Source organism: Brassica oleracea, chromosome C8 (assembly GCF_000695525.1).
Source record: "Brassica oleracea var. oleracea cultivar TO1000 chromosome C8, BOL, whole genome shotgun sequence".
In the NCBI taxonomy this organism is placed as follows: Eukaryota; Viridiplantae; Streptophyta; class Magnoliopsida; order Brassicales; family Brassicaceae; genus Brassica; species Brassica oleracea.
The window spans coordinates 33,867,502-33,893,134 of NC_027755.1; the positions used below are offsets into that span (position 1 = coordinate 33,867,502).

At 31.9% G+C, this 25,633-nt stretch overlaps 6 protein-coding genes across 11 annotated transcripts; 3 read left to right on the plus strand and 3 right to left on the minus strand.

Moving 5' to 3' along the window:
* The first annotated feature begins 226 nt into the window (after positions 1-226).
* Positions 227-2,866, plus strand: LOC106312607 (peroxisome biogenesis factor 10). 2 transcript variants are annotated; one of them, XM_013750188.1, is made up of 10 exons: positions 227-528; positions 606-695; positions 789-883; positions 956-1,106; positions 1,193-1,262; positions 1,352-1,430; positions 1,521-1,654; positions 1,903-2,000; positions 2,296-2,372; positions 2,470-2,866. In XM_013750188.1, exons 1-10 carry the CDS (start codon positions 307-309, stop codon positions 2,570-2,572), a joined length of 1,119 nt encoding a protein of 372 aa, XP_013605642.1. In that variant the 5' UTR covers positions 227-306; the 3' UTR covers positions 2,573-2,866. The 2 variants fall into 2 exon arrangements, with proteins under 2 accessions (XP_013605642.1, XP_013605640.1); XM_013750186.1 differs by having other exon boundaries at positions 789-1,106; positions 2,470-2,604.
* An 11-nt stretch (positions 2,867-2,877) lies between these two features.
* Positions 2,878-4,333, minus strand: LOC106312608. Its single transcript, XM_013750189.1, has 7 exons — positions 4,106-4,333; positions 3,992-4,031; positions 3,837-3,907; positions 3,672-3,766; positions 3,515-3,582; positions 3,334-3,444; positions 2,878-3,239 (listed from the first exon to the last, which is right to left on the minus strand). Exons 1-7 carry the CDS (start codon positions 4,281-4,283, stop codon positions 3,110-3,112), a joined length of 693 nt encoding a protein of 230 aa, XP_013605643.1. The 5' UTR covers positions 4,284-4,333; the 3' UTR covers positions 2,878-3,109.
* Positions 4,334-7,582: 3,249 nt separating this feature from the next.
* On the plus strand, positions 7,583-13,588 carry LOC106312211 (LRR receptor-like serine/threonine-protein kinase ERECTA). Of its 3 annotated transcripts, none has more exons than XM_013749647.1 (26): positions 7,583-8,016; positions 8,100-8,231; positions 8,476-8,614; positions 8,718-8,789; positions 8,921-8,992; positions 9,077-9,148; positions 9,230-9,301; positions 9,371-9,442; positions 9,526-9,597; positions 9,686-9,757; positions 9,858-9,926; positions 10,023-10,094; positions 10,187-10,258; positions 10,339-10,410; positions 10,496-10,567; positions 10,638-10,709; positions 10,812-10,883; positions 10,958-11,029; positions 11,114-11,185; positions 11,278-11,349; positions 11,454-11,525; positions 11,631-11,699; positions 11,782-11,853; positions 11,932-12,005; positions 12,103-12,231; positions 12,306-13,588. In XM_013749647.1, the coding sequence occupies exons 2-26, from the start codon at positions 8,153-8,155 to the stop codon at positions 13,412-13,414; spliced, it is 2,964 nt and encodes a 987-aa protein (XP_013605101.1). In that variant the 5' UTR covers positions 7,583-8,016; positions 8,100-8,152; the 3' UTR covers positions 13,415-13,588. The 3 variants fall into 3 exon arrangements, with proteins under 3 accessions (XP_013605101.1, XP_013605100.1, XP_013605102.1); XM_013749646.1 differs by having other exon boundaries at positions 7,583-8,012; XM_013749648.1 differs by having other exon boundaries at positions 7,583-8,231; positions 8,542-8,614.
* Positions 13,589-19,023: 5,435 nt separating this feature from the next.
* On the plus strand, positions 19,024-19,621 carry LOC106310851 (LRR receptor-like serine/threonine-protein kinase ERECTA). Its single transcript, XM_013748077.1, has 2 exons — positions 19,024-19,085; positions 19,171-19,621. The coding sequence occupies exon 2, from the start codon at positions 19,206-19,208 to the stop codon at positions 19,581-19,583; it is 378 nt and encodes a 125-aa protein (XP_013603531.1). The 5' UTR covers positions 19,024-19,085; positions 19,171-19,205; the 3' UTR covers positions 19,584-19,621.
* Positions 19,622-20,061: 440 nt separating this feature from the next.
* LOC106310849 lies at positions 20,062-24,936 on the minus strand. 3 transcript variants are annotated; one of them, XM_013748075.1, is made up of 8 exons: positions 24,766-24,936; positions 23,869-23,928; positions 23,738-23,756; positions 23,560-23,630; positions 23,116-23,128; positions 22,946-23,019; positions 20,339-20,429; positions 20,062-20,200 (listed from the first exon to the last, which is right to left on the minus strand). In XM_013748075.1, the coding sequence occupies exons 1-8, from the start codon at positions 24,846-24,848 to the stop codon at positions 20,180-20,182; spliced, it is 432 nt and encodes a 143-aa protein (XP_013603529.1). In that variant the 5' UTR covers positions 24,849-24,936; the 3' UTR covers positions 20,062-20,179. The 3 variants fall into 3 exon arrangements, with proteins under 3 accessions (XP_013603529.1, XP_013603528.1, XP_013603530.1); XM_013748074.1 differs by lacking the exons at positions 22,946-23,019; positions 23,116-23,128; positions 23,560-23,630 and adding exons at positions 20,539-20,612; positions 20,707-20,719; positions 20,795-20,865 and having other exon boundaries at positions 20,064-20,200; XM_013748076.1 differs by lacking the exons at positions 22,946-23,019; positions 23,116-23,128; positions 23,560-23,630; ... (1 more) ...; positions 23,869-23,928; positions 24,766-24,936 and adding exons at positions 20,539-20,612; positions 20,707-20,719; positions 20,795-20,865; positions 20,972-20,990; positions 21,103-21,155 and having other exon boundaries at positions 20,065-20,200.
* LOC106308336 (MADS-box transcription factor 31-like) lies at positions 21,617-21,939 on the minus strand. Its single transcript, XM_013745499.1, has 2 exons — positions 21,755-21,939; positions 21,617-21,623 (listed from the first exon to the last, which is right to left on the minus strand). The coding sequence occupies exons 1-2, from the start codon at positions 21,937-21,939 to the stop codon at positions 21,617-21,619; spliced, it is 192 nt and encodes a 63-aa protein (XP_013600953.1).
* Positions 24,937-25,633: the final 697 nt, after the last annotated feature.

A 25,633-nucleotide genomic window follows, 5' to 3' on the forward strand; every position in this document is an offset into this window, starting at 1 on the left:
AACCAAAAGAAATTTACTATTTATGAAGAATGGTTTTGTCATATTTGTGTTTACAATTTCTCATTTTATTTCTATTCATGTTTTTAGTATCTGTTCCTGGTGTTGTGACGGTTACCAAATTACATGCCCTTTGTTTTTCATAAAATTAAATATTCATTTCTTCTCTTTCTTTATTTACTAGAGAAATTAATAAATAATTTGTGGGTTGAAAAAAAAAAACAAAAAAAACTAGGTGACATCATCACCTCATCGATAAACATCAGCGGCACTCCAATCGAACCGAACCACTAAACAAACAACCAGAAGATGGTGAGGCTTCGGAGCGGGGGCGATTCGGGTCCGGGCCCGGACGAAGCAGGCTCAAGTGGAGATCATGGCGGAATCCGGCGATTCCCGCTGGCAGCTCAGCCGGAGATAATGAGAGCCGCAGAGAAAGACGATCAATACGCTTCTTTCATCCACGAAGCCTGCCGCGACGCCTTCCGTCACCTATTCGGTACAAGAATTGCTCTAGCTTACCAAAAAGAGGTACGACCCTTCCTTTTCCCTTTTTTTGTGTGTCTTGAGAGATTTTTGTAATTACAGCTCGTGTTCGGGGGGGGCAGATGAAACTTGTTGGGCAGATGCTTTACTTTGTTCTGACGACTGGTTCAGGGCAACAAACTTTAGGAGAGGAGTATTGTGACATTATACAGGTTCCTTCTTACACAAACTCTCCATTTTTTTTTTGAGATTAGACTGATTCTGATTTCTGATTTTGAAGAAGCATCTTTTCTTTTTAATTTTAGGTTGCTGGACCTTATGGGCTCTCTCCTACACCAGCTAGACGCGCTTTGTTCATACTGTATCAGACTGCAGTTCCGTATATCGCCGAGAGGATTAGGTTCTTTATATCTTTTTTTTTTAAAACTAACAGAATATGGTTGTGTTACTATATACTTTTTGGTTTTTACAGCTCAAGAGCTGCCACACAAGCGTTTACCTTTGATGAGGATGATCAGTCACCAAGAATGATTGATCTTCCGTCTTCAGCTTCTTCTGTATTATCTAGGTTTAAAGATAGACTTGAGAGATTCTGGCACCGAGCTATTCGAAGATGGCCTGTGGTAATTAATGGTTTAGTTCTCATTGTTTGGTTGTTTTTCTTCCTTCTTTGCGAGTAATGGGGTGTGTGTGTGTGCTTTCTATTCAGGTTCTCCCTGTTGCCCGTGAAGTCTTACAAGTGCTTCTCCGTGCCAATTTGATGCTCTTCTACTTTGAAGGTGACTTTTTTTTTTCTTTTTTTGAAATTAGATGAAACAGTTTTTTTTTTTTTTTTTTTTTTTTGTGATGTTCCTTCTTTTCTTTTCAGGTCTATATTATCATATATCGAAACGTGCCTCTGGGGTTCGTTATGTATTCATAGGAAAACAATTGAATCAGAGACCTAGGTGATTGATTTTTTTTTTTTTGCTGTCTGCAACTGTTTGGATTTTGCCAACACTAAGTGACTGAAATCCCTTAAACTCTTGATGAGGCAGATACCAAATTCTCGGGGTTTTCCTTCTAATCCAACTGTGCATCCTTGCTGCTGAAGGCTTGCGTCGGAGTAATTTGTCATCTATCACAAGCTCAGTTCAGCAGGCGTCTGTAGGATCTTATCAAACCTCAGGAGGTCTGTCTCACTTTCATGTCCTTAAATTATTAAATTTTGTCAGTGTATCTCCAAACATTACAGGATATCTCGTGGTGGATTTTTGACATTAGATTGTCAGTATTAAAATGTTGTCAAATTATGATATACCAAACGAAAAAGTTATCAAGATATGAATGTGAGAGAAGATGGTAACATAGGCTCAAATATATATAGCTTGTCATGCATCACACTGTTTCAACTTACAATGGTATGTTTTGTTATTGCAGGGAGAGGGTTACCTGTTTTAAACGAAGAGGGAAATTTGATTACTCCAGAAGCTGATAAGGGAAACTGGTCTCCCTCCGATGCAACTTCAACTACGGAGGTACAGTATTCCATAAACAACTTAGAAACCTCTGTATTTCCTGAAATCGCTAACATTTTGAATACTGATCATTTTGGAAGAGAGGCACACAGCTCTTAGTACATGCCTTTGCGTGTTCGTAGTCTGTCTTGATGTAATTAACAGAAACAAAATATTTGGTTTGGCCACTTGACTGGTCCTAAGTTGTTTTATTCTTGTGAGACGAGGCCATATACTAATCCTGTTTTGGGACTATTCTATTGCATTTCTGAATTTTTTTTTTTTAAATTCCTTTGTGGTGTACTTGTGGTTGCAGGCAGTAGGAAAATGCACTCTCTGCTTAAGCAGCCGTCAGCACCCGACGGCCACTCCTTGTGGTCATGTATTTTGTTGGTAAATAAACCTTCCTCAAACAATTTCAATCTGGTCTTGATACCGAAGACACACGAAACATTTTGCCTATATTGAAAGGGTCATCTTTCATGTGCAGGAGCTGCATTATGGAATGGTGCAATGAGAAGCAAGAATGCCCTCTTTGTCGAACACCCAACACCCACTCAAGTTTAGTTTGTTTGTACAATTCTGATTTTTAAGCTCAAACAAGGACACGACAGTGCAAAAAAAAGAGGATGGAAAGCAAAAGAAGGGTGAAAGGCCCAAATAGTCCACAACACAAGGTTCTTTAGTGACAAACTTGGGACATTAACATATTCTACAAGAATGGAGTCTGTTTTGTCTTGAGACATTTTGAAGTAAGATCGTCAAGTAATGAGAAGACAAAGAATATATGTTCTGGATCCATGCCTGCCCTTTTTTTATTTGATATCTGCTTCAGAAACCACAGAGGAAGTTTTACATTTCATTGAAAGAAAAGATTGAAACATTTATTCATTAGAAGACCTGAAATATTTTCGTATTAGACATAATTCAATGTCAATATCAGTGTCAAAACATGATACAAGCTGAATACTTGGGACTAAGCAACCACAATTTGGTGAAACGTTTTCTTACATTAGCAGCCCACGGTTCAGGTTTTAGTATGAGCAATGTCATACTTCAATTCAGGTTAACAATATAGGATCTCATAGATACACGGAATCAGAACCGTCTGGATAGTAAAAGTCCCTTGCTCACAGTATTGACTGGAGCTGCTGTATCTCAGCGGAGTCTTGAACATTGTCTTCTTCGAATGGTGATCTGTACACTTCAACCATAGCTTTCCCTTTATCAAGAACTTCAGAAGGAACTGTTTGTAAAAGGCTGCAGACAAGTGTGTGTTCGGTTAGCATAAAAAAACACACTCTCCCTACCCATGTGTGCGGTCCTATCTATGTATGTACTGTATGTGGATTACCTGTCTAGTGCTGTTAACGCTGTTCCAAGCTGCGACTTCATCAATTCAACAGTTGCGTTTGGGTCCTTCCTCGACGCACGTAGAAACAGCGAATCCATTTCTTCCAATGCTCTAAACACACAATACAATCATCACCACTCGCTCTAGCGTAACACTTGTAAGGAAATGTTTTAATTAATACCTGAGGCAGCGGTCAACGTCATTAGACGCGGTTTGGGAATAACCAGCATCTGAAGCGTACTGAGCAACCTGAAGAGAGTTCATTAAATCACACATATTAATAAACAGACACAAAGGATTGCATTATAAGAGCATTTAATGAAAAAAAAAAAACTTACGGCTCGAATGTTTACACGCAAGGAACTAGCAGGTCCAGACCTGAGTACCGATCTACATGCCTCGAATTCAGGCTTGTCCACGCTCAAAATTTTCTCTCCAATCATCATCATAAAAATTAGATTTAGTGTTAAATATAGGATGAGAATGAAAATACAGAAAGATACCAAGATCTTGAAACTGTAGCTGAGCTAGAATAACTGGTGGTACATATGCTTCGAGTGGATCAAGTCTTTTCCTATTAAAAAAAAAAAAAAAAAACAAGAATCAACCAAAACCTTTCACTAAGCATTGGAGATTTTTGAGGTCAATTTCGTTTTACCTCTTCACGTACTTATCAATCAAGCTACTCGCCATGGCATCTAAAATACAAGAAGATCAAAATTCGCGGATCAATGTGAGAATCGAAACTGGTGAAATGTAAGGGTCGGTGTACAGTTAGGGAGGAGAAGGACGCGGGAGAGGAAGAAGGAGACGGAGATCACTCGTCGGCTCTGTTTCCATACCGGAGGTGACGACGATAATGCGCACGTTAGCCTTTGGCGGTGGTGGTTCGAAAGTGGGAGGCTCGCAGTAGCGTTTAGTGAAGCCATTCCGGATAACACCAGAGGCATCTATCTTATCGACAATTTTATTATGGCTAGAATCCTATAGGCTATAACAAAGAAGATAACTATTTTTTTGGTTTGGCTTGATTTGGTTTTGTTCGATTTGTTTTGGTCTGATTCCAATTGGTTTGGTTCGCTTTGCAGTTGTATCAAAGTCCGGCTCATCACGGGAACAAGAGGTGCGACCGTCCCGGACACAAGTCCGTGTCACTCCGTATAATAATAATTAAATGATCAATTTTTTTTATAAATTTATATTTTATATATATAAATTATAAATATAATAAATAAAATTGAAAAAGACCCAAAATTATTTGATATGTATATAGTTTTATTTTTTTACAAAATATTATTGATTAAATTTTAAAAATATTTTAAACATTATCTTCATATAAATTTTAGAGGGTAAATTTTTTTTTTTTGGCTCTAGGTCCCTTAGCAGTGTTGATCCGACTTTCTATCAAACTTCTCCAGCTTCACATCAAACACTGTCTTCTTCTCTGTCTTTTCAGTTCTAGGCTCTTGTTTTGCGGAAAATATGACAATTTCGACCCCAACAATTTAGGTCGTGCCAAATACGACCCGAACAATTGATCAGTGTCAAATACGACCTCAACTCAATTATAATTCGAAAAAACTATCCAAACTTTTTAAAACGTGCTTAAATCTACATTGACTCTAACAGAAGTTAGTCAATCGTTAACAAGATGAAACGACGTCGTTTTGATATACGAGAAAAAGTGTTAATTTCGACCCCAATACTCTCAGTTGTGCCAAATAGGACCCAGACAAATGGTTAGTGCCAAAACCGACATCAACTCAATTATAATTCAAAAAAACTACCCGAATTTCTTAAAATGTGCATAAATCTACATTGACTCTAACAGAAGTTAGTCAACCGTTAACAAGGTAGACGACGTCGTTTTGATATATATATATTTAAAATATGTTTATTCCGGGACTCAAGCCGTGTTGTGATACCCTTTGAAAGGGACACACTAACAACTAGATAAAAATAACTTTTTGAAATATTAATACAAATTTGAAATTATATAAACTATTATTCTTCTTCATCTTATCCAATTTAAAATTTTGGTGATAATGTTTTCTGATTTATATAAATACATTAACATGTTTTTTATTTACCATATCTTTAATAAACTTATATCTTACTAAAATATAAATAATAAAATATTTATTATTATACGATCTTAAATATACTTAAAACTTTGAATTTACTTATATACTTTTCTTATATAAATTATTTTTAATTTCTAAACTTAAGTGGATTTTTTTTTATTTTTCAAAGTTAATATTATATATTTTGATATTTTGATCAAAAATGTTAAGAGGCCTTTTACCTTTCTTTCACTAGAATATCTTGTACAAAATATTAGACAAATTAAACAATAAATAAAATATATAAAAGCAATCACCAAAGTTTTAAATTGGATAATATGAAGAAGAATAATAGTTTATATAATGGGGAATTTCAATTTGTAAGTGTGTCCCTTTAAAAGGGTATCCCGGTACGGGTTTGAGTCCCGGAAGGAACATATTTTTTTTTAAAAAAAATATATATATATATATCAAAACGACGTCGTCTTATCTTTTTAGCGGTTGACTAACTTCTGTTAGAGAATGTAGATTTATGCACGTTTTAAGAAGTTTGGATAGTTTTTCTTAATTTATAATTGAGATGATGTCGTTTTTAGCACTGACCATTTGTTTGGGTCCTATTTGGCACGACTGAAATTGTTGGGGTTGAAATTAGCATTTTTTCTCGTATATCAAAAGGACGTCGTTTTATCTTGTTAACAGTTGACTAACTTCTGTTAGAGTCAATGTAAATTTAGACACGTTTTAAGAAGTTCAGGTAGTTTTTTTGAATTATAATTGAATGAATGTCGTATTTAGCACTGATCAATTGTTCGAGTCTACGACCGAAATTGTTCGGTAGAAATTGACACTTTTTCCCTTGTTTTGCTCTCTCCCTCGTGCCATGGGACGGAATCGTCAGTTGTTTTGGAAGCCACGTGTGTGTCATTAAGTGCATGACCAATTTGTTTCCGCTCTTTTGGAGACAATGCAGCTATACGCTCAGCTAGCTCCACGATCTTGCTTAAAGGCTTGTGTCTAGGACCATGTGGATTGGGCATTTGCATTTCTTGGGCTGAGTTGTGTAGATACATAAATTTACTGCAAGAAACGCATTTGCACAAATTAGTTTACTTTGGGTTGTTATTGGTGAGAACGAACGTTCAAGACTTTTCTGGGCCGGGCTCTTGGGCCAAAGTTCTTTTTTACAAAATTTGAATTGAAAATTTAGTTTAAAAAAAGGTTAACATAACAATTTTTAATATGTTATGAGAATTTGTGATAAATCTAATTATAAAAATATATTAGATAAATTTAGGTAAGGATATATATATATATATATAAACATTTCTGTTAAAGTAATTTCATTTAAAAGACTTTCTTATAAGAAAATTAAAGAACCAGATTGCAGAAAGATAAGAGAAATTAGGCCAATAGGGCACTGCACTATTTAACCTCTCCTCTAATCCCCCCTGGTTAGACCATTCGATATATATATATATATATTTTTAACATTTCATATTATTTTATTTCTTTTATCTAATTATTTAATGTTTATTTTATTTTTAACATATACAATAATTTTGCTATTAGAAAGGAAAATTTGCGGAGGAGGATATAGCAATATGATTTTCGGAGGAAACTCATAAATCTTGGTTAAAGCGATCAATGCTCAACTAACGACTTCAACCATTCAAAATCTTCTTAAAGAAATTACTAGCTTGAGGAATAAACTTTCTACAACAACATTTACGTTTGTCAAACGTAATGGAAATCAAGCCGTCCATGAAATTGTTAGACATGGTCTAACAAATTATATATTTGAAAATTGTAAAGTTTCTCCACCTAAGAGGTTAACTCTAACTTTGTAATAAGATATTATGCTTTCATATTAATAAAATTTAGGTTGGTCCGAAAAAAAAAAGGAAAAATTGCATCACTTTCCCGAACTCTGATTTTAGTTATAGCAAAATTGAATTGAATAATGTAAAAGAAAAAACATTGTAAATGGAAAAGAGGCGACACAAAAATAAAAATAAAATGGTTTTTTACGGAACTTCCCATTAATGATTTATTGATATGGGTCATCTTGTGAAACGGCCAGAGAGAGAGAGAGAGAGACAGAGGCAAACCCTCAAAACGTTTGGCATCGAAAGCGACTTCCTTTATTCACACTGCCATGACCATGTTCTTCATTGATGACAGTTTTACCCTCACAGGGAAGAGAGAGAAAAATGTGAAAGCACTATCTAAATTTCTCTCAGTCTCTCTCCTCTGCAAAGCTTCAGAACTCTGGCAGAAGGAAAAGATGATGGGGTTTTTAACTTTATCCTCCAAATAATTTCTCTTCGTCTCTCCCACACAGTCCCTACAGTTGTACATTTTCCCCTCTTTAACACACATTTATGTGTGTTGAGTGTTTCCCCTCTCTCTCTCTCCTCTTCTCTCTCCATCTCTATCTCAGTCTGTGTTTCTGTCGCTTGAGCACTCAATGAAACACTGTAAACAGAGCCAGAAGGATGTGATGTAACGATAAAAATCAAGACTTTTCCCTCAGTGAAAAGTTAAAAAAAATAATAGAAATAAAAAGAAAAAACATCAATTTGGGTAGAGTCTCTTACCACAAACAAATCTAATGTCGGTACATATGGTTCTCTTCTCTACCTTGTTCTCCTTCTTCTTCTTCTTCACGGAGTGTTAAAGGTTTTCTTTTTATTTTCTTAGCATATTTGGGTTAAGCAAAAACGCAGTCGTTTTTAGCTTGTGCGCATGTTGAAATGGCCCTGCTTACAGAAGTCGTCCTTCTGGGATTTCTCATCTGTTTGAGCTTTGGGACTACTGTAAATTCAAACAATGGTAAGTGCATGTTTGACTTTGAAATAGTTTTGTGATGACAATGAGATCTGGGTACTTGCCACTTTCTTGTTTTTTTTTTTAAATTCCGTTGTTGACTTCTCTAGTATTATCAAAAGAAGCTGAATAAATTAGGGTTTGAGTTTTGAATCTTCTTGGAAGTTGAATTTTTTAAACTAATTAATTTTTTTTTTCGCAAGCGCTGACTAATGTTATTTTTAAAATATCCTAATTAAAAAAAAAAAAGGAGCAACGTTGCTGGAGATTAAGAAGTCATTCAAAGATGTGAACAATGTGCTCTATGACTGGACAGGTTCACCTTCTTCGGACTATTGTGCCTGGAGAGGTGTTACTTGTGATAACGTCACCTCCAATGTCGTTGCTTTGTAAGTTTCATCCTCTTTTTATTTTTTGGGTGTTTGGTTTGATTTTCTCTCGGAAATGTTCTAATTTGTTTTGTGTCTGCCTCTCTCTTTATATGTTGTCTAGTAATTTGTCAGATTTGAATCTTGATGGAGAAATCTCACCTGCTATTGGAGATCTAAAGAGTCTCTTATCCATGTAAGTACTGTTTTAAAACAATCACTGTAGCTATTGGAGATAAAAAAAATTAATACTTTTTTTTTTGTTTTGTTGCGACTTAGTGGTGATTAATTGTTGTCTTTTTGTTATTTTGTTTCGTCTAAACCCAGTGATCTCCGAGGTAATCGTTTATCTGGGCAAATTCCTGATGAGATTGGTGACTGTTCTTCTTTGCAAAACTTGTAAGCACTTTAATTACTAATTTGTGTGTTTATAATAGTCTTTTTGGAAAATTTTCAAGTGGTTGAAGTTTTGTTTCATTACAGGGACTTGTCTTTTAATGAATTAAGTGGTGACATACCGTTTTCGATTTCCAAGTTGAAGCAACTTGAGCAGCTGTAAGTTTCTTGCAGCCAATGTAAAGTATATATCTTCTCACCTTGTGGAATATAAATTTTACCTTTTTTGTTTTAAACCAGGATCCTCAAGAACAATCAGTTGATAGGACCAATTCCTTCAACGCTTTCTCAGATTCCAAACCTGAAAATTCTGTAAGTTCTTCTGATACTTGCATATTTTTAGCTATATATATATTTACCAGTGTGTGAATTGTCTTCCAGGGACCTGGCACAGAATAAACTGAGTGGGGAGATACCAAGACTTATTTATTGGAATGAAGTTCTTCAATATCTGTAAGTGTTCCATGCGCTGAAGCTTTTGACTCTTTCCATGTACCTTGTGATGATGATGACACTGTTGTTATATGATTTTGCAGCGGATTGCGCGGAAACAACTTGGTGGGTAACCTTTCTCCAGATTTGTGTCAGCTTACAGGTCTATGGTATTTGTAAGTCAAATGGATTTCCTCTTCCCATCTCACTTTTTTTTCCAAATATGAATGAAATCTCTGACTTCGTTTTTATTTATACAATCAGTGACGTGAGGAACAACAGTTTGACGGGTAGTATCCCTGAGACGATAGGAAATTGCACTGCCTTCCAGGTTTTGTATGTCCTCTGTCTCTCTCTCTGCTTCTTCTATACACATCCTTATTTGCGGTTTGAAGTTTGCTGAAAATAGTTTTGGTTTATTGTTAACAACTCTCAGGGACTTGTCCTATAATCAGCTAACTGGCGAGATTCCTTTCGACATTGGTTTCCTGCAAGTGGCCACATTGTTAGAGTCCTCTTCTTTCTTTCTCTGTCCCATATGTGGCGAATTCTTTGTTTTTGTTTCGCTTACAAGAAGTTTTGGTTTTTATCTTCTTTTTAGATCATTGCAAGGCAACCAGCTTTCTGGGAAGATACCATCAGTGATTGGTCTCATGCAAGCTCTTGCAGTCTTGTTAGTACTTTTTCCTTCTAATCAAGAAAGCTATAGTTCCAACATTTCTATATAATTTTTTAAAGGTTCATTTTTTTTTTTTGCTTATACAGAGATCTAAGTGGCAACATGCTGAGTGGGCCTATCCCTCCGATTCTGGGGAACTTGACTTTCACAGAGAAATTGTAATTCCTTTACCTTCATATGGAAAATTAAGCTTTGGAGTTATAGTGATTTACCATTTTTTTGGCTTTTTTATCTACAGGTACTTGCACAGTAACAAGCTGACTGGTTCAATACCACCTGAGCTTGGAAACATGTCAAAACTCCATTACTTGTAAGACCAACCTTTTGCTTCACCTTTTTTTTTGCCATTACATTTAACTATGAACTTTTGTTTCAATCATCAAATAATTTTGCAGGGAGCTCAACGATAATCGGCTTACAGGTCATATACCACCAGAGCTTGGGAAGCTTACCGACTTGTTTGATCTGTAAGTAAACGACTCCCTTTTAGCTTGTCCTGTTTATTGAATATTGATGTGAACTATTTTACATTTTTAGGAATGTGGCTAACAATAACCTGGAAGGACTTATACCTGATCACCTGAGCTCATGTACAAACCTAAACAGCTTGTAAGTGTCTTTCTTATAAAAAATTAAAAACACACAATAATGTTTTGAGACTAGTTGCTTCTCTATGTGGTTTTTGTATCTTCTCACTATTGTAAGGTGCAGGAATGTTCATGGGAACAAGTTCAGCGGAAACATTCCCCGAGCGTTTCAAAAGCTTGAGAGCATGACTTACCTGTAAGTAATTGACTCTTAAAAATATTTACCTCTTTGTTTGGGGGGATATTAATGCATTTTATCGGTTCAACCAGTAATCTCTCCAACAACAATATCAGAGGTCCAATCCCGGTTGAGCTATCTCGTATCGGCAACTTAGATACATTGTAAGCATTTTTTCTTTAATTTTTAATTTTGTTATCATATGTGTCCTGTCCTATGGCTATTTATTTCTCTTTTCTTTTAAAAAGGGATCTTTCCAACAACAAGATAAATGGCAACATTCCTTCCTCCCTGGGTGATTTAGAGCATCTTCTCAAGATGTGAGCATCCCTTTTTCTTGTTTCGTTTTTTTGAGTCAAAAAGATATGAATGAATGGTTGTATGATGAAATGTGGCGCTTTCTTGTTTATAGGAACTTGAGCAGAAACCATATAACGGGTCTAGTTCCTGCCGACTTCGGAAATTTAAGAAGCATCATGGAGATGTAAGAACTAGTATATTCCATTTGCTTTTGTTAAGGAGACTTCTCTTTAACATTTTCACATTCCTGCTCTGAATCTATATTGTCTTTTTTTTTTGGTTATGCAGAGATCTTTCAAATAATGATATCTCGGGCCCAATTCCGGAAGAGCTTAACCAACTGCAGAATTTGAATATGTTGTAAGAAAATCTTCCTCTTAACTTAGTTGTACGTTGTTGAGAATCTGAATCTTCCGCACTATGGTTTTGGTGATCTATCTCTAATGTTACATAATTCACTTGCAGGAGACTGGAAAATAATAACTTAACCGGTAATGTTGGTTCATTAGCCAACTGTCTCAGTCTTACTGTATTGTAAGTAGACTCCACATTGCTACTGACTTTTTTTTTGTATGGTAACTTTGTGCTAAGAACTTTCTTTGCTAACTTACTGTAGGAATGTTTCTTACAACAACCTAGTTGGTGATATTCCTAAGAGCAATAACTTCTCTAAATTTCCTCCCGACAGGTATGATTAGTTACCATGTATTTTGTTTTTGTTGACACTTGCCAATGCTCATCTCTCTTTTTTTGGTTTCTTCTAAAGCTTCATTGGCAACCCTGGTCTTTGTGGTAGTTGGGTAAACTCGCCTTGTCATGTTTCTCGTCCAACAGTACGAGGTATAGTTTATCTCTCTCTTTTTCTCCTTCCTTAAAGCAAAAAAAATGTAATGTTTTCTCAACAACCACCAACCTTTGTTTGCGTTTCCACAAGCAGTGTCAATCTCAAGAGCAGCTATTCTTGGGATAGCTATTGGGGGATTCCTCATCCTTTTCATGGTCCTTATAGCAGCTTGCCGGCCTCATAACCCTCCTCCCTTTCTCGATGGATCACTTGACAAACCAGGTTCTTTTTTTACTTACCCTTTCTTCTAATTGTTTGTTTTGTAACATCCAATAATAATAGTAATTTTATTGCAGTAACCTATTCTCACCCGAAGCTGGTCATCCTTCACATGAACATGGCCCTCCACGTTTACGAGGACATCATGCGAATGACAGAGAATCTCAGCGAGAAGTACATCATCGGCCACGGAGCATCCAGCACTGTCTACAAATGCGTTTTAAAGAACTGCAAACCGGTCGCGATCAAGCGTCTCTACTCTCACAGCAACCCGCAGTCAGTGAAACAGTTCGAGACCGAGCTCGAGCTGCTCAGCAGCATCAAACACAGAAACCTCGTGAGCCTGCAAGCCTATTCCCTCTCTCCCTTGGGAAGCCTTCTCTTCTACGACTACATGGACAACGGCAGCCTCTGGGATCTTCTCCACGGCCCTGCCAAGAAGAAGAAGAACACTCTTTTCGATTGGGACACGCGGCTCAAGATAGCGTACGGCGCTGCGCAGGGGCTAGCGTATCTACACCACGACTGCAGTCCGAGGATCATACACAGAGATGTGAAGTCTTCCAATATTCTCTTGGACAAGGACTTGGAGGCTCGTTTGACTGACTTCGGAATCGCGAAGAGTTTGTGCGTCTCGAAGTCGCATACTTCCACTTACGTCATGGGGACGATCGGTTACATAGACCCCGAGTACGCGCGCACCTCGCGCCTCACGGAGAAGTCCGATGTCTACAGCTACGGGATAGTGCTGCTCGAGCTGTTGACCGGGAGGAAAGCTGTGGACGATGAGTTTAATCTCCACCATCTCATAATGTCCAAGACCGTGAGCAACGCGGTCATGGAGATGGCGGATCCGGATATCACGTCGACGTGTAAGGATCTGGCGGTGGTGAAGAAGGTTTTCCAGCTCGCTCTGCTGTGCACCAAGAGGCAGCCGAACGATCGGCCCACGATGCACCAGGTGGTTCGCGTCCTCGGCAGCTTTATGTTTTCGGAACAGCCGCCAGCAGCCAACGCGGTACCTGCAGCAGCAGCCGCCACGTCGGCAACGCTGGCCTCTTCGTGCTACGTGGATGAGTATGCGAATCTCAAGGCTCCTCACAATGTCAATTGCTCTTCCATGAGTGCTTCGGATGCCGAGCTCTTTCTTCGATTTGGACAAGTCATTTCTCAGAACAGTGTGTGAAGAATAAAATGTTGGTGGTGCGTTTTCTAAGGAGGACGTCAGTATTGTCTTTGTAAACACTGTGAACGTTAGATATAAGAGTGTTAATATATTTTCAGACAGACCACCTTAGACTTGATATATTCTATCTATAACTCTTTTATCATTTGGGAAATTAATTGTTGAATTAGTGAAGCACCCTGCACTATTCATTACTTGTTCCACAACCTATTGGTTTTTAAATCGTTTATATATTTTTCATCAAGGTAGTATTAACTCAAAATCAGGCTGATGGTACAACTAGCCGAGAAGAGTATATGCTAACAACATGAACCAAGATGCAAAAAGACTTCAGCCATAAGAAACTGCTGAGCGAATAAAACTTGACTAGCGACCTTCTTTAGAGGAAGAGGAGTCAGTCGCAATTCATGATCCACTAGAGGACTCAGTGTTATTGAAGAACTTCTGTTGATTCTTTTGTAAGATACATTTGGTTGAATCATTTTTATATAATTTTAGTGTGTAATTAAATATTTTACTTCCCCAAAAGTATAAACTTCTATTTATTCTAATGTAAGATACACTTGGTTAAGATTCTCGCCCTATTCTTCTTAGCTACCGTTGGAAATGAATCATATTTTTGTGGCATATGCCTCTTTAGTTGTGTTCTTATGATAGGTGGTCTTCAGTTATAGAGTGAGGATTTATGTGATATATGTTTATGGAATATTATGGTATTAACTTGTTTTACAAATTCTAATTATTTTCAAATTTTACTTGATCTTCAAATTAAAACCTCCTTTTATCAAGAAATAATTAAATTAAATTCTCCTGTTGATTACTTCACAAATCATTTATTATTAATAACAATTCACTTTTATTCAATTTTTTTACTTACAACACATATCAATATATAGCACGATTTGTATGTTGGTTTTACGATAAGTACATAATTAACATAATAGTATATATATATATATAGTATATTCTTCTGATCTTTAATGGGCTAAGTAAACAATAATGTTTTCATTTTGAAATCACATCTGAGTTTTGCTACCCTTGTTCATTTTGAACCTGAAAAAAAAATATTATGTTAAATTTTAGAAAAAAGTTCATAATAATACACAGCTAAATTTTTATTAACAATTTAATACACTAATTTTTTCGTGTACCAAAAGTATACCAACTATTTTTTTCCAGTTTAGGTCACTAACTTTTAATTTCTTAGGATAATAATCTTATCTATTTGATATTAACTTATAAATACCTTTTTGATGAGGCTAAGAATAGAAACTAGATGGTCTTCCATTATTGTGAGTCGGGCTAAATCATCAACTCTATGCGGGTCTTGCCAGTTCCTTGTAGATTAGTAAACATTCGTTTAAGTAAACAAATAGATAATATTATTGTTATTAAGTAAATGTTTTAACAAAAATTTCAATCATGCTTGTCTTTTTGATTATTTACCTCAGAATTGATGTATTCTCATCAAGCAATTCTCTAGTTTCTCCCAGTTCAATTACCTTATCATCTTCTTGAAACTTAATATTGATTATATAGATAAAGTAAAATTAAACTATTCCTTTAAAAAAATGAAGTACAATTCTTTTAAATACTTTGTTATTTTCTGTACCTGGACTTCATCTCTGCAATAAAAATAGCAAATTAGACAGTCTGATCCATGTATATGGATATATTTGACTGACAATTATTACTGTATCAATTGTACCTTTCCAAAGAATGATTACCCTTCCAGAAGAATGATTATGATTTTCATTGGGAATTTCTACATTTTTTTTCTTCAACAGCTTCATCAACGTCTAAGATTTAGATGCAACAACACAAATATAGAATTTAAGCACAGTATTTCGTAAAATTGGCAAATGAAAAATAAGATATTTTCTGATGACTAGTGTGTAAATCAAACCTTTTTTGTGTAGGCTCTCCTAAATGCATACATACAACAAAATCATAGATATTAAATTAAATTAGAAAACCAAAACAAATCAGTGCTAATATAATATTATATATTAATAGAAAAACCGAAAGATCAAACCTCTCTTCCCGTTCATATTCTGACATATTGGAAAGCTTCTCCAAGATTCCACTAAGAGGTCTGCAATTTCATACGCATATTTGTCTAAGAAAAATATTGGTAATTTTGAATCTACAGTTGACAAAGTAGTTAAAATAACATCTCTGAATCTAAATAAATGACTTTTTATATTTCTTATAACTGGAGTGAACTACCATGTCCATTTTCAAACTATAACCAGTTTAAAATAAATAAAAATATGAAAAAGACGGAAGAAAAAGCTGAACCATTGGGTATTCTTAAATTTATTTGAAAAGGATAGACATATATTAAATAGTTTAATAAGTTCATAAATTACAATGTTTTTGTGTGTTTTCTTAAATTGAAAAATTCATAGCTGATTTTTTTATAAATTACTATGAAGTTCATTATTTTATTTAAAAAATTTCTTAGTTGGAATATAACTACAATTTCCGATCTTAAACCAATCCAACCTCGATTCGAGCTAATCCATCATAAAACCGTATGATATATAAAAAAGTTTCACTTTTTTATCTGATAACTGAATTATCATCCAGAAAAACACTAATCTAAAACTACACTTATAGAAAATTAAGGATTTATTTGATCAAAACCAGAATTTTAAGGGAACCGTATCAAATTAGAGTAATAGAATAACTTCTTCCTTTTTTGGTAAAAAAGTAATAGACTAGTTTATCTTTTTTTAAAGTAATAGAAAGCTTTTGTTTGTAAAATGAAAATTTACAAAAACAAAACCTAACACCTACATTGAATTAAAATCTTGATTAATCCCTCCAACATGGTATATGTCGTTGTATTTTCAATCCAATATAGATATTATGTTCAAACATTTTATAGTTTTCGAAAAAAAGTAGATTAAAAGATCAAAAGAACCTAGAATGAGGATAGAAAAGGTTTGGCTTGGAGGTGGGAGAAAAGACGAGGAGAATTATATCACTATCGAACAATACCGCCATTTCCTCAGCTTTTTTTAAAAGTCCCTTTTTACGTTTTGAGTATTTGCTACTTTTCTCCTTTGGGCATTCTATTGTCTTCAATTCAATTTTCTTCCTTCCCATTTTTTATTTCTCTTGGTACTTCTTGAAATGTCCTCTTATTTATATGACTTTATAAATACTATTTGGAGAAAGTTTATCCTAGGATCATCAAATTTGTGATAAAGGATCTCGACTAAATAAATGTTTTTAAAATTTTAATTATTAGTTTAAATACTTCGTAGATACTATAGTAAAGTTTCTGTAAATTAATAATGTTGGGACTATGATATTTTATTAATTTACAAAAAGGTTCTTTTCTGGATTTTTTATTTATTTTAGAATATATTATTTTATAAAATAAAAAAAAAAATTTATTTTACCTATATATGCACTAATTAAAATTTTTAAATTTGACTTTCACATTATTTCATTGTATTATTCGGTGTATATAAAATATTGTTTATAAAATTTAAGCGTGGTTTAGAAATAATTTTACTAAATATAAGCAAAAAAATATTGAAATGTTAAGAAAATATAGAGATAATTATATTGTGAAATAAATCGAATAATACAGTCAAATAAATCACGTTGGGAGAGACTATTTACAATAGCTCATGGCTTAAATCTCAGACTAAAAAATATCAGTAGATCGTTGGTTGGGTCTATTGCTCTGATACCATGTAAACAAGGTTTTAGGTAAATATGTATGTGTATTAACTCAGAGGCTGAACGTCCTCTTATATGCTTTACAAGTAATTGTCGATAAGGATTATCTCCTACCGACTAAACCGTAACAGTTATCTAACTGATTACATGATTATCTAACTCTAAATACATGTTTATCACAACAAATTACTTCACAAATCATTCATTATTAATAACAATTCACTTCAATTCGTTTTTTTTACTTACAACACATATCAATACATAGCACGATTTGTATGTTGGTTTTACAATAAGTACATATGACAAAGTATTTAAAATAACATCTCTGAATCTAAATAAATGACTTTTAATATTTCTTATAAATGGAGTGAATTACCTTGTCCATTTTTAAATTATAAACCAGTTTAAAATAAAATAAATATGAAAAAGACGCAAGAAAAATCTGAACCATTGGGTATTCCTACATTTATTTGAAAAGGACAGAAATATATTAAATAGATTAATAAGTTCATAAATTACAATGTTTTCGTGCGTTTTCTTAAATTGAATAATTCATAGCTGAATTTTTTTATAAATTACTATGAAATTCATTATTTTATTTTTAAAATTTCTTAGTTGGAATATAACTAGGGTGTCCAATCTTAAAACAATCCAACCTCGATTCCAACTAATCCATCATAAAACCGTATGATATATAAAAAAGTTTCACATTTTGTATCTGATAACTGAATTATCATCCAGAAAAACACTAATCTAAAACTACGCTTATAGAAAATTAAGGATTTATTTGATCAAAACCAGAATTTTAAGGGAACCATATCAAATTAGAGTAATAGAATAACTTCTTTCTTTTTTGGTAAAAAAGTAATAGACTAGTTTTTTTTTTTAAGTAACATAAAGCTTTTGTTTGTAAAATGAAAATGTACAAAAGCGAAACCTAACACCTACATTGAATTAAAATCTTGATTAAACCCTCCAACATGATATATGTCGTTGTATGTTCAATCCAATATATTATGTTTAAACATTTTATAGTTTTCGAAACAAAATAGATTAAAAGATCAAAATGACCTAGAATGAGGATAGAAAAGGTTTGGCTTGGAGGTGGGAGAAAAGACGAGGAGAATTATATCACTATCGCACAATACCGCCATTTCCTCGGCCTTTTTTAAAAGTCCCTTTTTACGTTTTGAGTATTTGATACTTTTCTCCTTTGGGCATTCTATTGTCTTCAATTCAATTTTCTTCCTTCCCATTTTTTATTTCTCCTGGTACTTCTTGAAATGTCCTCTTATTTATATGACTTTATAAATACTATTTGGAGAAAGTTTATCCTAGGATCATAAAATTTGTGATAAGAGATCTCAACTAAATAAATGTTTTTAAATTTTTAATTATTAGTTTAAATACTTCGTAGATACTATAGTAAAAATTCTGTAAATTAATAATGTTGGAACTATGATATTTTATTAATTTACAAAAAGTTTCTTTTTTCTAGATTTTTTATTTATTTTAGATTACATTATTTTATAAAATAAACAAAATAATTTATTTTACCGTATATGCACTAATTAAAAATTTAAAATTTGACTTTCACGTTATTTTATTATATTATTTGGTGTATATAAAATATTGTTTATAAAATTTAAGTGTGGTTTAGATATAATTTTACTAAATATAAGCAAAAATGATATTGAAATGTTAAGAAAATATAGAGAAAATTATATTGTGAAATAAAGATAATTATATTGTACAATTGTTTGTACTTATATAAAATTTATATATATAAAATTATTAATTGATGATTTCAATGGGACCATATATTTTCATAGGATTTTATAAAATATTATTATCATATTAATTTATAGATTTATGTCATATTAGGGGATTTCTCATCCTTGTTGCGGTCCTTATAGCAGCTTGCCGGCCTCCTAATCTTCCTCCCTTTCTCGATGGATCACTTGACAAACCAGTTTTTTTTTTTTACTTCTTATCAAATCAAATCAAATCAAATCCCTTTCTTCTAATGTTAGCTGATCCTAGTAATTTTCTTGCAGTAATCTATTCTCAGCCGAAGTTGGTGATCCTTCACATGAACATGGCACTCCACGTCTACGAGGACATCATGCGAATGACAGAGAATATCAGCGAGAAGTACATCATCGGCCACGGAGCATCCAGCACTGTCTACAAATGCGTTTTAAAGAACTGCAAACCTGTCGCGATCAAGCGCCTTTACTCTCACAGCAACCCGCAGTCAGTGAAACAGTTTGAAACCGAGCTCGAGTTGCTCAGCAGCATCAAACACAGAAACCTCGTGAGCCTACAAGCCTATTCGCTCTCTCCCTTGGGAAGCCTTCTCTTCTACGACTACATGGACAACGGCAGCCTCTGGGATCTTCTCCACGGCCCTGCCAAGAAGAAGAAGAACACTCTTCTCGATTGGGACACGCAGCTCAAGATAGCGTAAGAACTTCGGTTGATTCTTTTGTAAGATACATGTGGTTTAATCATTTTTATATAATTTTAATGTGTAATTAAATTTTTTCCTTCCCCAAAAGTATAAACTTCTATTTATTCTAATGTAAGATACACTTGGTTAAGACTCTCGCCCTATTCTTGTTAGCTACCGTTGGAAATAAGTCATATTTTTGTGTCATATGCCTCTCCAATTGTGTTCTATGATAGGTGATCTTCAGTTATAGAGTGAGTATGTATGTGATATATGTTATGGAATATTATGGTATTAACTTCTTTTACAAATTCTAATTATTTTCAAATTTTACTTGATCTTCAAATTAAAATCTCTTTTTATCAAAAAATAAATAAATTAAAATCTCAGGTTGAATTACTTCACAAATCATTCATTATTAATAAAAACAAGTCACATCAATTTATTTTTTTTACTTACAACACATATTAATATATAGCACGATTTGTATGTTGGTTTTATGATAAGTACATAATTAACATAATAGTAAATACATATATATAGTATATTCTTCTGATCTTTAATGGGCTAAGTAAACAATAATGTTTTCATTTTGAAATCACATCTGAGTTTTGCTACCCTTGTTCAATTTGAGCCTGAAAAACAAATATTATGTTAAATTTTAGAAAAAGTTCATAATAATACACAGCTAAATTTTTATTAACAATTTAGGTCACTAACTTTTAATTTCTTAGGATAATAATCTTATCTATTTGATATTAACTTATAAATACCTTTTTGATCAGGCTAAGAATAGAAACTAGATGGTCTTCCATTATTGTGAGTTTGGCCAAATCATCAACTCTATGCGGGTCTTGCCAGTTCCTCGTAGATTAGTCAACATTCGTTTAAGTAAACAAATAGTTAATATTATTATTATTAAGTAAATGTTTTAACATAAATTTCAATCATGCTTGTCTTTTTGATTATTTACCTCAGAATTGATGTATTATCATCAAGCAATTCTCTAGCTTCTCCCAGTTCAATTACCTTATCATCTTCTTGAAGCTTAATATTGATTATATAGATAAAGTAGAATTTAAATATTCCCTTTTAAAAAAAATGAATTACAATTCTTTTAAACACTTTGTTATTTCTGTACCTGGACTTCATCTCTGCAAAAAAAAAAAAAATAGCAAATTAGACAGTCCGGTCCATGTATATGGATATATTTGACTAACAATTATTACCTTCCAGAAGAATGATTATGATTTTCATTGGGAATTTCTACATTTTTATTCTTCAACAGCTTCACCAACGTCTAAGATTTAGATGCAACAACACAAATTTAGAATTTAAGCGCAGTATTTCGTAAAACTGGCAAATGGAAAATAAGATATTTCTAATGACTAGTGTGTAAATCAAACCTTTTTTGTGTAGGCTCTCCTAAATGAATATATACAACAAAATCATAGATATTAAATTAAATTAGAAACCCAAAAAAAAATATGTGCTAATATAATTTTATATATTTATAGAAAAAACTGAAAGATCAAACCTCTCTTCCCGTTCATATTCTGACATATTGGAAAGCTTCTCCAATATTCTACTAAGAGGTCTGCAATTTCATAAGCATATTTTTCTAAGAAAATATTGGTAATTTTGAATCTACAGTTGACAAAGTATTTAAAATAACATCTCTGAATCTAAATAAATGACTTTTTTTATATATTTCTTATAACTGAAGTGAATTACCATGTCCATTTTCAAATTATAACCAGCTTAAAATAAAATAAATTTGAAAAAGACGCAAGAAAAAGCTGAACCATTGGGTATTCCTAAATTTATTTGAAAAGGATAGAAATATATTAAATAGTTTAATAAGTTCATAAATTAAAATGTTTTCGTGCGTTTTCTTAAATTGAAAAATGCATAGCTAATTTTTTTTATAAATTACTATGAAGTTCATTATTTTATTTTTAAAACTTTTAAAAAAGTAATAGACTAGTTTATCTTTTTTTAAAGTAATAGAAAGCTTTTGTTTGTAAAATGAAAATATACAAAAGCGAAACCTAACACCTACATTGAATTAAAATCTTGATTAAACCCTCCAACATGATATATGTCGTTGTATGTTCAATCCAATATAGATATTATATTCAAACATTTTATAGTTTTCGAAACAAAATAGATTAAAAGATCAAAAGGACCTATAATGAGGATAGAAAAGGTTTGGCTTGGAGGTGGGAGAAAAGACGAGGAGAATTATATCACTATCGCACAATACCGCCATTTCCTCAGCCTTTTTTAAAAGTCCTTTTTTACGTTTTGAGTATTTGCTACTTCTCTCCTTTGGGCATTCTATTGTCTTCAAATCTATTTTCTTCCTTCCCATTTTTTATTTCTCTTGGTACTTCTTGAAATGTCCTCTTATTTATATGACTTTATAAATACTATTTGGAGAAAGTTTATCCTAGGATCATCAAATTTGTGATAAGAGATCTCGATTAAATAAATGTTTTTAAATTTTTAATTATTAGTTTAAATACTTTGTAGATACTATAGTAAAAATTATGTAAATTAATAATGTTGAAACTATGATATTTAATTAATTTACAAAAAAAAAAATTCTGGATTTATTTATTTATTTTAGATTATATTATTTTATAAAATAAACAAAATAATTTATTTTACCTTATATGCACTAATTAAAAATTTTATATTTGACCTTCACGTTATTTTATTGTATTATTTGGTGTATATAAAATATTTTTTATAAAATTTAAGTGTGGTTTAGATATAATTTTACTAAATATAAGCAAAAAAGATATTGAAATGTTAAGAAAATATAGAGATAATTATGTTGGTTTTACGATAAGTACATAATTAACATAATAGTATATATATATATATAGTATATTCTTCTGATCTTTAATGGGCTAAGTAAACAATAATGTTTTCATTTTAAAAATCACATCTGAGTTTTGCTACCCTTGTTCAATTTGAACCTGAAAAACAAATATGATGTTAAATTTTAGAAAAAGTTCATAATAATACACAGCTAAATTTTATTAACAATTTAATACACTAATTTCTTTAGCGTACCAAAAGTATACCAACTATTTTTTTTCCAGTTTAGGTCAGTAACTTTTAATTTCTTAGGATAATAATCTTATGTATTTGATATTAACTTATAAATACCTTTTTGATCAGGCTAAGAATAGAAACTAGATGGTCTTCCATTATTGTGAGTCGGGCTAAATCATCAACTCTATGCGGGTTTTGCCAGTTCTTTGTAGATTAGTAAACATTCGTTTAAGAAAACAAAGAGTTAATATTATTATTATTAAGTAAATCTTTTAACATAATTTTCAATCATTCTTGTCTTTTTGATTATTTACCTCAGAATTGATGTATTCTCATCAAGCAATTCTCTAGCTTCTCCCAGTTCAATTACCTTATCATCTTCTTGAAGCTTAATATTGATTATATAGATAAAGTAAAATTATAACTAGTCCTTTTTAAAAAAAAAATAATTACAATTCTTTTAAATAATTTGTTATTTCTGTACCTGGACTTCATCTCTGCAAAAATAAAATAAAATACTCCCTCTGTTCCTAAATATAAAATGTTTAAGTAAAAACACACATATTAAAAAAAAAACTATTTCCTAAATATAAAATGTTTAAGTAAAAACACACATATTAAAAAAAAAACTATTTCCTAAATATAAAATGTTTAAGTAAAAACACACATATTAAAAAAAAACTATTTTTTTCTAGAAAATATCATTAAAAATATTAATTAATGATATTCAACCAAATACAAAATAGATTACTAAATATGATTGGCTACACAGTTTTTAATAAAGTAAAAGTTACATATAAAATTGAAAACATCTTATATATTGGAACATCAATTTTTTTCCAGAACATCCTATATTTAAGAGCAAAGGGAGTATCAAATTAGACAGTCTGGTCCATGTATATGGATATATTTGACTAACAATTATTACCTTCCAGAAGAATGATTATGATTTTCATTGGGAATTTCTACATTTTTATTCTTCAACAGCTTCATCAACGTGTAAGATTTAGATGCAACAACACAAACATAGAATTTAAGCGCAGTACTTTGTAAAACTGGCAAATGAAAAATAAGATATTTTCTGATGACTAGTGTGTAAATCAAACCTTTTTTGTGTAGGCTCTCCTAAATGAATTCATACAACAAAATCATAGATATTAAATTAAATTAGAAAACCAAAAAAAAATATGTGCTAATATAATTTTATATATTAATAGAAAAAACTGAAAGATCAAACCTCTCTTCCCGTTCATATTCTGACATATTGGAAAGCTTCTCCAAGATTCTACTAAGAGGTCTGCAATTTCATACGCATATTTTTCTAAGAAAATATTGGTAATTTTGAATCTACAGTTGACAAAGTATTTAAAATAACATCTCTGAATCTAAATAAATGACTTTTTTATATTTCTTATAACTGGGGTGAATTACCATGTCCATTTTCAAATTATAACCAGTTTAAAATAAAATAAAAATGAAAAAGACGCAAGAAAAAGCTGAACCATTGGGTATTCCTAAATTTATTTGAAAAGGATAGAAATATATTAAATAGTTTAATAAGTTCATAAATTAAAATGTTTTCGTGCGTTTTCTTAAACTGAAAAATTCATAGCTGAATTTTTTTTATAAATTACTATGAAGTTCATTATTTTATTTTTAAAATTTCTTAGTTGGAATATAACTAGGGTGTCCAATCTTAAACCAATCCAACCTCGATTCCAACTAATCCATCATAAAACCGTATGATATATAAAAAAAGTTTCACATTTTGTATCTGATAACTGAATTTTCATCCAGAAAAACACTAATCTAAAACTACACTTATAGAAAATTAAGTATTTATTTGATCAAAGCCTAGAAATTTAACGGATCCGTATCAAATTAGAGTAATAGAATAACTTCTTCCTTTTTTGGTAAAAAAGTAATAGACTAGTTTTTTAAAAAAAAAGTAATAGAAAGCTTTTGTTTGTAAAATGAAAATCTACAAAAGCGAGACCTAACACCTACATTGAATTAAAATCTTGATTAAACCCTCCAACATGATATATGTCGTTGTATGTTCAATCCAATATATATATTATGTTCAAACATTTTATAGTTTTCGAAACAAAGTAGATTAAAAGATCAAAATAACCTAGAATGAGGATAGAAAAGGTTTGGCTTGGAGGTGGGAGAAAAGACGAGGAGAATTATATCACTATCGCATAATATCGCCATTTCCTCAGCCTTTTTTAAAAGTTCCTTTTTACGTTTTGAATATTTGCTACTTTTCTCTTTTGGGCATTCTATTGTCTTCAATTCTATTTTCTTCCTTCCCATTTTTTATTTCTCTGGGTACTTCTTGAAATGTCCTCTTATTTTTATGACTTTATAAATGCTATTTGGAGAAATTTTATCCTAGGATCATCAAATCTGTGATAAGAGATCTCGATTGAATAAATGTATTTTAAAATTTTAGTTATTAGTTTAAATACTTCGTAGATACTATAGTAAAAATTATGTAAATTAATAATGTTGGGACTATGATATTTTATTAATTTATAGAATTATTAATTTACAAAAAGTTTCCTTTTTTCTGGATTTTTTTTATTTTAAAATATCTTATTTTATGACACAAAATAATTTATTTACCGTATATGCACTAATTAAAAATTTAAATTTGACTTTCAAGTTTTTTTATTGTATTATCTGGTGTATATAAATATTGTTTATAAAATTTAAGTGTGGTTTAGATACAATTTTCCTAAATATAAGCAAAAAAATATTGAAATGTTAAGAAAATATAGGGATAATTCTATTGTGAAATAAAGAAAATAATACAATTGTTTTTTGTACTTATATAAAATGTATATATACAAAAATTACTAATCGATGATTTCAACGGGACCATATATTTACATAAGATTTTCTAAAATATTATTATCTTATTACTTTATCGATTTATGTCATATTTTCAACCGGCCCTACTCGGGACTGATTTTTTTATTAATTATAGTATTTAT

Bases quoted from the DNA above. Each gene is read 5' to 3' on its own strand.
- LOC106312608 (XM_013750189.1), bottom strand. From the start codon at position 4,283: ATGCCTCTGGTGTTATCCGGAATGGCTTCACTAAACGCTACTGCGAGC. The intron at 3,908-3,991 runs GTAAAACGAAAT...TTTTTTTAATAG, and splicing joins ATTGATAAGTACGTGAAGAG to GAAAAGACTTGATCCACTCG. The intron at 3,240-3,333 runs GTAATCCACATA...ACTTGTCTGCAG, and splicing joins GCGTTAACAGCACTAGACAG to CCTTTTACAAACAGTTCCTT.
- LOC106312211 (XM_013749647.1), top strand. From the start codon at position 8,153: ATGGCCCTGCTTACAGAAGTCGTCCTTCTGGGATTTCTCATCTGTTTG. The intron at 9,149-9,229 runs GTAAGTTTCTTG...GTTTTAAACCAG, and splicing joins TTGAAGCAACTTGAGCAGCT to GATCCTCAAGAACAATCAGT. The intron at 9,302-9,370 runs GTAAGTTCTTCT...ATTGTCTTCCAG, and splicing joins ATTCCAAACCTGAAAATTCT to GGACCTGGCACAGAATAAAC.
- LOC106308336 (XM_013745499.1), bottom strand. From the start codon at position 21,939: ATGGGAAGGAAGAAAATAGATTTGAAGACAATAGAATGCCCAAAGGAG.
- LOC106310851 (XM_013748077.1), top strand. From the start codon at position 19,206: ATGAACATGGCACTCCACGTCTACGAGGACATCATGCGAATGACAGAG.
- LOC106310849 (XM_013748075.1), bottom strand. From the start codon at position 24,848: ATGGCGATATTATGCGATAGTGATATAATTCTCCTCGTCTTTTCTCCC. The intron at 20,430-22,945 runs GTAAATAATCAA...CTAATCTACGAG, and splicing joins GAGAATACATCAATTCTGAG to GAACTGGCAAGACCCGCATA. The intron at 20,201-20,338 runs GTATTTATAAGT...TTTGTTTTTCAG, and splicing joins TTCTTAGCCTGATCAAAAAG to GCTCAAATTGAACAAGGGTA.
- LOC106312607 (XM_013750186.1), top strand. From the start codon at position 307: ATGGTGAGGCTTCGGAGCGGGGGCGATTCGGGTCCGGGCCCGGACGAA. The intron at 2,001-2,295 runs GTACAGTATTCC...TTGTGGTTGCAG, and splicing joins ATGCAACTTCAACTACGGAG to GCAGTAGGAAAATGCACTCT. The intron at 2,373-2,469 runs GTAAATAAACCT...TTTCATGTGCAG, and splicing joins TGTGGTCATGTATTTTGTTG to GAGCTGCATTATGGAATGGT.